This window comes from Alligator sinensis, unplaced genomic scaffold (genome assembly GCF_000455745.1).
Source record: "Alligator sinensis unplaced genomic scaffold, ASM45574v1 scaffold952_1, whole genome shotgun sequence".
NCBI lineage: Eukaryota > Metazoa > Chordata > Crocodylia > Alligatoridae > Alligator > Alligator sinensis.
This window is the reverse complement of record NW_005841999.1, coordinates 375627-386459: the sequence shown is the minus strand read 5'-3', so window position 1 is coordinate 386459 and position 10833 is coordinate 375627. Positions and strand designations below refer to the sequence as shown.

At 43.0% G+C, this 10833-nt stretch overlaps 1 protein-coding gene across 1 annotated transcript in view; it reads right to left on the bottom strand.

The window, feature by feature from the left end:
• Window positions 1–10833, bottom strand: part of GIPC2 (GIPC PDZ domain containing family member 2) — a 38280-nt gene that overhangs the window by 20687 nt on the left and 6760 nt on the right. Inside the window, exons 2-3 of the mRNA XM_025201649.1 lie at window positions 1975–2160; window positions 313–493 (exon numbers count right to left, since the gene is read on the bottom strand). Coding sequence (XP_025057434.1) covers window positions 313–493; window positions 1975–2160 — 367 coding nt within the window. The remainder of the gene's footprint in view (window positions 1–312; window positions 494–1974; window positions 2161–10833) is intronic.

Below are 10833 nucleotides of genomic sequence, written 5' to 3'. Positions count from 1 at the left end.
GGAAAGAGACAAGTGGCTGACGTTAGGTAAGTCCCCCAGTGGAGCTGATAGGAGCGGTCTGATCCAACACTGGACTACTGACAGATACCTAGAATTCTAGGCACAATGTTTGAAGGGGCTGAACACATAATAGCAAAAGTGGATTAATTCATTTCCATCTTCAGAAGAAAAACTAAGCACCTTGACAACTAGGCTACCTTGGGCAGTCATCTGGGACAAATATTGTTCCTTTTAAAAACTAAATCTACAAAACAAAGCAGCCACAGTAATTTAACATCCAGATACATGGTGCAAACAATACATATCACTTACCAAATGCTTTCATAGGCTCTATCAACTGTAGCTTAAATGTCTGTCCTTTCTCCAGTGCTTTTAGTAGCTTGGCAACTTCATAATGACGATAACCCACCACATTTTTCCCATTTATAGATTCTATATGATCACCCACACATACCATTTTGATTTGGTCAATAAGGCTGCCTTCTTTAATACGCTGTTGGATTGAAAGAAAAAATTAGGAACAAAATTGGCGGGGGGGAAGTTGGGGGCCAAATTCACTGCTCCTACAAGCAAGTAAAATTCTAGTGATGCCAGTGAGGCTTAGTTCACTGTCTATTTCAAGGCTAGGAAATGCATTTATTGTGCAGCATACAGGAAATTTATTGCACCACTCCAATTTCTGATTACCAGATTTGTAATACATGACATTATGACAACATTCTCCTATGCATTTACAAAATAATCTCCTCCTCCCCACCCCAAGTCATTACTCCTTGGATCATTCATTTCATTCAAGACTAAAGCTTTACATCCTAGCTATAAACCCAGAAAATAAGGGCATTTATTATAGACGTGCTTAGGGAGGTGGGAGCTTCAATTAGCGCAGCTCTAGATCCATGCTAATTAAAGCATCCAGAGTGTCATATGTATCAGTATCCCCATGCTGAAAAATGGCAGCAAGGCACTTGGAACTAAAGCTCATTGAACAAGCTTTAATTTTAAAATGCTCCACCACCATTTTTCAGTGCGGGGATGATGATACACATGACACTAGAGGCTGCTGGAACATGGTAATCATCACACTCCAGCAGACTTGATTAATTGAGTAATTACAGTGTGTCGGAGCAACCTCCCTGCGTGTGTATAGGAGCCCTAGGACTGCATAATAGAACTTATGACAAAACTTGTGAAATCATAGAAAATTTAAATAAGGAAGATGACTTGTGACTGAACAAAAGTTGCAATTTCAACTTCATCTGTAAAAATCTGAGCAAGTTATAGCCTTAGAACTTTATTATACCAAGTGTTAAAATTATAAACAGGTGCAAGGGCTTATAACTATCAGATTACCTAATACAAGTGCTTATTCATTAATAATGAAATAATTAAGTTTAAATGAAGACTATACATGACGAAAGTGATTCCCCTAAATACAGCTGTTTATTCAACCAGATACAGTCTCTGCTTTGTAATATACCTGGGACTACATTTTTTTAATCCGAGTGGCACTGAACTGTAGCAAGATACAGCTCTTTCCTTTTGTATATTTAGGTCTTCTCTCTTATTTAATACACCCACTGATTAAACAGTATCTTTTAAAACTGCTTGCTTTGCTGACTCAGTTTAAAACATAAATACTTTTACAATTGTTAGAAAATGTTCCAACCAGATGACACGTTATTAAAGGTACCAGCAGTTATGGGTGATATATCTACACTTAGGACTCCCACTGTTGCTACATTAATATGGCAGCACAGGTGCTAGCTACAGTGCTTTCCATCTTTATATAACACTACAATCTGCAACATTCCTTCAGAGAAGTGACTGATGCTCTCTTTTTTTTTACTTCTGAAACATGCCCAATAGGAACAAAGGCACCCATTCTAAAGGACCATTCAAATAATAACTAATCTGGCAAAAGTGTCATTAGACCCTTGCCCAGAACAAAAGCATCCCATTAGTAATTAAATTTACCTTTATGAAGGCACAGCCAGTTCCATTGTCTGTAATCGTAAGCCCGAGTGATTCTTCGGATTTAAGAATATCCACTTCCTTTTTTGGTCCTTTTATGTGTGCAAATATGAAATCTTCAAGGCCAATTTGCCCTCCTAAGAGCTTGTCCATGTCAATTCTATGTGTATTCAAAGTGCAAAACATGATCTATAAAGAAAGGAGGGGAGGAGAAAAAAAGAAATTATGTCCAAGTTCAGTGTTGCACCAGCCATGGTAAGCCCAAATGTAAATGACAGGAAAATAAAGGGCAGAAAGCATTCTGGTTTCTCTGAATTTGTCACAACTTCAAAATAAGTTTGAAATAAATATATATTCATGATCTTCAGTGAGAATTCTCATTTTTCACATAAAATCACCTGCACTACTGGCTGTGTGTGCTGACATCCACTTACATGACAGGTACCATACCAAAAAAACCCCACCCAATTCTGCAGAGATCAGTCAGCAAGATGCAGAGAAGAAAGAGAGAACTTGTTTTCCGACAGTCTCTCTCCATGGCCTCTATGAGAAGGCTGAGCTGAATAGGGTAAATTAATCTGGGAAGATTCATCAGCACTAAAAGCAAGTGTCCTAAGCAGGAGTGTAGTAATTTCTTATTTAAGAGCTCCTGGCAGTCTTAACCAACTATCAACCCAGCTTCCCTCCCATCTCAGCGCTTCTATTAATCAGGGTTCAAAATTCGGGGCCAAGACTAAAGCATCCCAAGCTGCATGTTATTCAGAAGAATTTATTTTCTGATCAATACATTACAGATGCTGCGCTTATGGTAGTGAATCCTTTCCCATCCAAACCAGCTACCAGCTTCATTAGGTTCCAATCAATCACAAGATGCAACTGGTCAGCATCTCCTATCCCACTTCACCTGCCATATGCCCACCAAGATAATCTGGTATGGGTGGGAGTATTTCCAGAAGTGCAAATAAATGAACATCAACATCCAGTCAGGTTCTCTCAAGAGTGGAGCTTTGGCTTAACTGCATTTCGTCTTGCTCCATACAGCAGGGGTGGCCAACGTACAGAGTAACTGCTACTAGTAGCACTAGCAGCCTGTGTGTGTGGCACGCGACAGATTGGGGAGGCAGTAGACAGAGTAGCAGATAGGGCAGAGAGCACAAATCAAAGTGGCTGATCGTGAACAGGAAGGAGATCAAAGTGGCACTCAGGAAGAGCAAGAGACTGTATTTGTGAATAAAGTGAAACGCCTGCTGGAAAAAAAAAAAAAAAAAGGTCGGCCCCAATGCCCTAAAGGAATTTGAAATAAGTTCCATCAGGCTCCAAGAACAAACTGGGCACAGTCCATTTTCTTTTAGTAATACCAATATGTATTTTGCTCTATTATGCAGTCACATTTGCCCAGGCACTCCCATGAAAAAACAAATCAATGGAAGAATATATTGAACAGCACTTATCAGTTTAGTCAAGATTTTTCTGCAATATTAATTTTGATACATTTAAATTTTTAAAACAAGCCTTTGTCAGCATTATGTTTGTATTGCAAAAGCTCGTCCACTATGTAAAGTGGAATTTAGGCTTTCGTCTCATGCAAAAATGGATACTGTTGGAGAGGGAAACAAAAAAAAAAAGATTTTGGGGACAATCATCATTTTGCTATATCAAAATAGCAGCAATATCTCTGAATTGTTTTACTAGCACAATATCAGGCTAGAAACCTTTTTGTTTTCAAATATCCATAAATATCAGATGTTAAAAGCCAGCAGCCTGCTAAAGAGTTAAAGAAAACAAAAGACAACTTTTGTTTTAGCAACACAACCTTTGTACATTTATGTATCACGTCTTCAAAGAATCAAGAATATGCATTCAATTCTTAGTATGCACCAACTAGAATCAGTCCCTGAAATATGCCAGTTTGCAGAGAATTGCTGCCGAGAAGTCAGTGAAACTAGTAAACCCTTTGGAAGTGTGAATTAAAAATGAAAAGCCCATAAGCCTTAACTACTCTGGAGTTTAGCACTGACTGACAGCCCATTCACAAAATCACCTTTGATCTCCAGCAGACTTTGTACTTCCTTATTCTGATAGCAGCCCTTCAGGCTAATTTAGATTTTGGTTTCACAGGCATAAGTAAGGAATAACTCCAGCAAGTCAGCCAAATTAAACTGTCAGATCAGAATCAGATGCCTAACTTGTTACACAGCAAGAATGTTACCCAGGAATTCAGATCAACTTAAGCAAGCACAAGCTGTGACTCTTCAGGAAGAAGTTAACTATTGGGAGCCCAGCCTAAAAAATACCTATGAAATAAGATCCTTTGGACTACGTCATAAGAATGTAACTACTCAGTTGGTTTAATAAAAGATATCACTTCTAGCCAAAGAACCTTTCCTGCCTAATTCCTAATTTAAAATCAGTTACAAAGTAAAGACTAGGTCTATCTTGAAAATACTCTGGAAAGAGAGAGAGTGATAGAAAGACAAAGTTCTTTGGGTAAATCTGATATCTTTTATTAGACTAACTCAAATAGTTGGAAAAATTATTCTTAGCAAGCTTTCAGGTTTAAATACCCTTCATCAGGCTGAGGAAGCATCTGCAGTTGGTGCTTCCTCAGTCTGACAAAGATATCGAATTTACCCAAAGAACCTTGTCTGCCTATGTCCTTACACCAACACGGCTACAATCTACACCCCTGTAACAGAGTTACTCAGGCACTCAGTTTTACAAAAGATAATTATAATTAAAAATGCATACGGTAATCAGTAGAGGTACTCCTTGCCTTATAATAAAATTGAGTTGAATCTTTAAAAAAAACATTCGACCCTGAAAAGTAATTACATCTTATTCAGTCAATGTGCTCCCTGTGGGTATTGAGTCAGAACATGCTTGCTGTATTCAGACAAATTGTTTTTGCTGTTTTTACATCATTAGCACCTGCAAGCTAACAAGGGTTTGAATGAGCAAACTTCAGTCAACCCCATTTAATGCATTATCCCTCATTCATTTTGATTTGCAATTCAAGCACCTCTCTACTGCTGTAAGAGATTTTACATTCGTAGGAATGGTTTAAAGTAGTGTTGGATGAAAAGTTTTTGCCAAAAAACGGTGTTTCATCAAAACCATATGTTGTTGAAATCAATTAAAAAGGTTTGAACCACTTGGAGAAAAAAAACCAAGGAGTTTACAGTTATTTTATTGAAGATTTCCTGTTTTTCCCCATTCAGGATTTCAGTTCTAGACTCTAGGTAGTTTTCCACATTTGCCTCATGTGGTCTTGTATTGTGTGAAGCGGCGTACCAAAAACTTGCTGTGTCAGGAAGCGCAGTTTTCGAACTTGCTGCTCCTCCTGGGCCACAAGCATTGTGGGTGGCCACAACCCTGCAGTGCTCCACAGGCATTACTTCCTGAACCAGAAGAGGAAAAACCACATTTGCAGCCTGGTGGAAATACAACTATGTTGCTTCTGGTTGAGAACTGTCCTAAGCAAAACAAGGACAAAATCAGAAGCAGTACAATGCTGCGATCACAACCCTCTTTGGCTGTGAGTAGCGTGCACAATGAGCTCTCAGTGCTCACCAGCATGTCAGCAGAGCTCCTAGGATAGTGCTTTCCAACCTCTTCCTCTGCATCACCTCATTTAAACACTGGTGTAGGTTGTAGCCATGTTGGTTTAAGGACATAGGCAGACAAGGTTCTTTGGGTGTATCTGATTTCTTTTATTAGACCAACTAAATAGTTGGAAAAAATTCTTAGCAAGGGTTTAAAAACCCTTTGTCAAGCTGAGAAAGCATCTCCTTAGCCTGATGAAGGGTTTTTAAACCCAAAAGCTTGCTAAGAAAATTTATTCTAACTATTTAGTGGGCTTAATAAAAGAGATCATATTTCCCCAAAGAACCTTGTCTGTCATTTAAACACTGGAACTTTTTTTGCAACCTCAAAATGATGCACACAAAATCAATGCCTCCTCCCCCAATGGGCACCATGGCCAGAGCAGAGCTCATCAGGGGGAGAAGGAGGAGGGGCAGGAGGGGGTCCACTGCAGTCTCAGGGCTCCCTGCCCAGCCTCCTTCCCCCCAGGGGGTGGGAGCCCGGTGGGTGGGACCCAGCACAGGAGGGCAAACCAGGGAGGGGAGGCTCCACCATGAGAGAGGGAGGGAAAAAAAAAGAGCAAGATTTCAGACACGGTCAAAGTAAGACCAGCAAAATCCACTTTGACTGACACTGCTTGATCTTCTGAAGAGATACATGCACAGAATTACAGTCAGCAACTCAGAGGACAAATAATGAGAAATCTAGTACTTAAAGAAGTTGTTATTGAAGAAGCTAAGACTCAATGAAATAACTCTGGCATCAGTTTCTTCTAAAATTTTGTTCTACTTCTAGAAAGGATATTTTTAACATTATTAGTTACAGCTCCCAGATAAGGGGCAAAGCCACAGCCTCCACCTATTCTGGACATGGTGGGAGAAAAACAGGTACCACACTGCATTTCTCAGAAGCAAGAGTCTCCATCAGCCACAATTCCCTAAGCCCTTTCTGCAAAATGAAACAGGCAGAGTCATCAACATTTCCAGTTGTACTGAGGACAGCATTAGTGCTATTTTCCATCCCTGCGAACAGTTACTGAAAGACTACAAAACACTCTGATCATGATCACAGTCACAAAGTACAGGTGCTCTCACCAACCATTGGGGCTAGGTTCCTGAAAGTTCCCATGGTTGGCAAAACCGTGGTTGCCAAGACAAAAGGCTTATGGGAAAAATGGCAGGTGGCAGGCTGATGTATGGCCATGGAAAACCGTGGTTACTCAAAACCGTATACCATGGTATCCAAAATGGTATATAGAATATCAAGTATGAATAGTCAAAACTGTGGTTGGTGAGGGAAACCTGTATGCAGGTGTGGCAGGACACTGTTGGTCCCTGCCACTTTAAGAGTGGAGCCAAGCAGTCAGCAGGTGCTTGATTGCGACGGCCATTTTAGATCTCTGGCAGCCTATATAAAAAGGGCAGTTCGCTGCTGGCAGGTCAGGCAGTAACATAGCTTAGCTGCAAGGCTCCATGCAACATCCTGGAGGTAAGGGCAGGAGCTGTGCGGGATGGTTTGGAGGCTCCTGGTTCTAGGCATGACCTAAAACGGCACCCTACTGGGAGTGCGTGCCCTTGTGGCGCTCCCAGTGGTGCAGGAGCCCCCAGGAAATACCATTTGTGATTGGAGGTAGTGGAGCCAGGCATGACTGTGGCCCTGGCATGACTGCGGCCACCTGAGCCCTGTGGGGTGCAAGACCCCAAGGAGTGAGAGTTGGGGCCAGGCATGGCTGCAGACACCTGAGCCCTGTGTGGTATAGGACCCCAAAGAGAGGCAGTTGGGGCTGGGCATGGCTACAGCCACCTGAGCCCACTGGGGAGGGAAGCCCTATGGCCCCAGTGAGGGAACAGAGATGAGAAGCCCTAGTGAGGGGGTGGCATGGAGCCCCAGTGAAGGGAGAAAAACCAGAGGGCTGGGAGCCCAGTATGTTTGAGTATATAGTGTTGCCCCAGAAGGACCCAGGGCAAGCTTAGACCTGGTTAAGTAATTGGGTGGCCACTACCCTGGTGAGGGTCGTGGGAGAGACCCAAAAGATGGTACGTCTGCCACCCAAGGTATGAACTAGCTAAAGCCTACGGCCTAAGGGACCCGCTCCAAGAGGGAGCAAGGCAGTATAAGTTGTTGATGCGTGAAAGAGACCCTGTGAGAGGGGATGGAGTATGTGAGGCCCTAGTGAGAGAAGCGCGGTATGAATGTGTGTGCGCCTGAGGCCTGACAACGAGGCCTAAGCTTGGTCCAGCTGTAAGCCAGGAGCATTGTCATCTGGATGCCATCTGCAAGGCTTGGGCTGTAGTGTAGGGGAGGATCAGAGCTGCAGATAGCGCCCCCTGGCATCGGGGCAAGAATGGGCAGCCTCCCGCCTTAATATCCTAATTAATTAACAACAAGGCATGGCAGACAAGACAGGTGGGTGGTGTGCCCAAAGGCAGGTGGGGAATCTAGTGCTCTGGCTAGTTAGGGAGCTCCACTTTGCCACAACAGGCAACCCCTGCTTAGCACTTTTAATTGGTTCCTGAGAAACTCAGCATTAAGCAAAACAAGCGTTAAGCGAAACCAGAAGTATTTGACGACCCAAGATGACAACCACAATTGTTTTTAATCATCCAAGGTGACTACCATGAGTGTTATAACAAAACTCGCTGAGCGCTAAGTGAAATCAGGTATCAATTTTAAATGAGCATTATAGCGAAATAACGCTAAGCGAAATAGTGTTAAGCTGGAGTTGCCTGTACATCTTGCTACCATTTAGTTAAATGCCCTTCTAATAAGGGAGACATGGAATCTGCTGCAGAGTAAACTTTTACTGCAATACACCTAAGTGCTTTCCAATGATTTTGTCAAGTCCAGGACCATGGATTCTGTCCGCCTTCACTGCAAAGGGCACATGTGCTCACCTACAGCCATACCTATTCCTACTCCAAAACAGGAGACAAATAATGTGCAAGTTAGCAGGGTAGACAGAATCTGGGACACCTCAAGACTTAAGTGTATCAGGTGGGATTTCAACATGGTTGGTAGACGGATATAGCTCCCTCCTACCAAGCTGATTTGCTCCCAAGATTTTAGACTGCTAAAGCCACCTTTGGAAAAACCCACAGGATCCTTCCTGATACTCCCCTCTCTATAGTCACCACTTTTCTCTCTTCCCCTTCATACCCAACTACTGAATTTATTAAAGTTTAGAGGTTATTCCCCCCAACTCAGTAAGTCACTTGAACTCCTGTCTTCTCAACTATAAGCAATACCATGAAATTCAAATGAAAGTGGCCACAAGGACATTTCCTGTTCGAGGTCAAATAGTTCATTTTATATTCAAAACATGAAATGTCTGTTTGTGAAATAGATTCTTTTAGAATGTCGATCCTGCACAACAAATCCAATATTTCACCTTTCATCCACAGCAGGGGCAGGCAATTATTTCAGCTAGAGGGCCGCTTAACAAGTTTTTATGAGCTGTTGAGGTCCACAAGAGTATCCCTGCCTTTTGACAGGTGACCCACCCCCTGGTCACTAACTTTGGACCAGAACTCCCACCCCCTAACCCCTGACCTTTGCCATCAGAAGTCCCTCCCCTCACCCTGGAAGTACTCCATTTGGGAAAGGGGGGGGTGCCATATTGGACCTGGAAAAAAAACAAACCAAGTTACATATTAAAAATAAAACATCCACAATAATACATTTTAATTTTATTTAAAATATATATTTTTGTCCTGATTTGTCTGTTTGCATCATGTATGTAGAGGTGACTACATAACAGGTCAAAATGAAGCCTTACTCATATATTGCGGGGGGGATTTTGGGGGGGGGGGGTATGGTGGGATTGCAGAGGGGGATGTTTGTGGGACTATGTGGGTGCGTGCATGGGCAGGTTTGGGGTTTGTGGAGGGGAAGGGTGGCTGGGGGTATGCGTGTAGTGGAGTGTGTATGCATAGCAGTGAGCGAGGCTCCCCACAGATGCACACAGGCATCTGGGGCTTGTGGGGGATGTGGGTGAAGGTGTGAGTGGGTGCAGTGTTTGAGGGGAAGGGTTTGTGTGTATGGTAGGCTGTGCACGGGAGGCCCCCCTCCTGGTGCCCAGCCCTGAGCTGGTCAGCACCCGCCCCACAACAGCCCAAAGCCCACGTGCCCTGCAGCATTTCCCCGCCACTGCCAATAGTGTACAGCCCCAACTTGCACCTACTCCAGCCTCACTCCGGAGGAAGCAGACCAGCTGGAACCCACGCCACAACCCTGACACCAGCCTGCCCTACACCTGCTCTGTACCACTCACTTGCGGCACATCCTGCCACCCCCTGGGCATGCAGCAAGGCTGGGGCAGCTCCGCGGCTGACCTGCCTTTCTACACAGACCAGGCGGCAGTGTCAAATGGAAGAAGTTGCTGCCTCCTGGTCTGCCTATAAAGGCAGTCCAGCTGCGGAGCTGAGCCAGCCCCGCTGTGTCCCCAAAGGGCTGCATGACGTACTTGGGCCAGGCAGGACCAAGGGACCTGCCGTGAGCCAGACAGCCAAATCTGGTCCACAGCCTGTATTTTGCACACCCCTGATCCAGAGTCAGGATGATTATTTTTAAAACTGTTATTTTAATTTTTTTTGCAAAAGGGAAGGGGGTTTCTTTGTTTGTTTTGGGTTTTTTGTGAGCTTTATTTAAATCTTTTCACATAGGCCAAACAACTGCTATATTTGAATGTCCTATTTTAGCAGCCAGAGTCAAAGTCTTTCACATCAGCTAGCCAGTGACTACTCATCTAACGTTCTGGTTTAACATTTTATTCTATTGTGTAACCCACATATTTTGTGGATTAACATCACACCAACTACCAAAACTCCATTAACCAGTAATCTAAATTCTTTTCAACTCATCAGCAAAGAAGTGATTTCCCAAGGGAATGCGATTCGAAAAGCATTTTGATAGGTCCCCAACTTTGTGTCTTAATGTAGATAATTCATTCAGTTCAACTGCGATTCTATTCTTGTTCTTCCAGTGCAAAGTAAAGGAAATGTTATTGAATTTTTACTTTACAAAACAGTTCCCTTATTTTGACCTTGTCAAACACGGACAGCCATCTAGAAACTAGTTTTGCACCTTCGAGTAGATAAAATTGGCAACAGAACAGAAATGTGATATTTAGAAACACGATCCAGAGCTTCTCTTTTTAGACCTTCATCTGGGTGGTATTTCCCACCACAGCCTATAAGACTGGAGAACTTAGGTATGTATGAGTCACTAGCTACCAGCCTGGAAGAGCATCATCTAATCAAAAATAAAACTTGCGTCAACCTT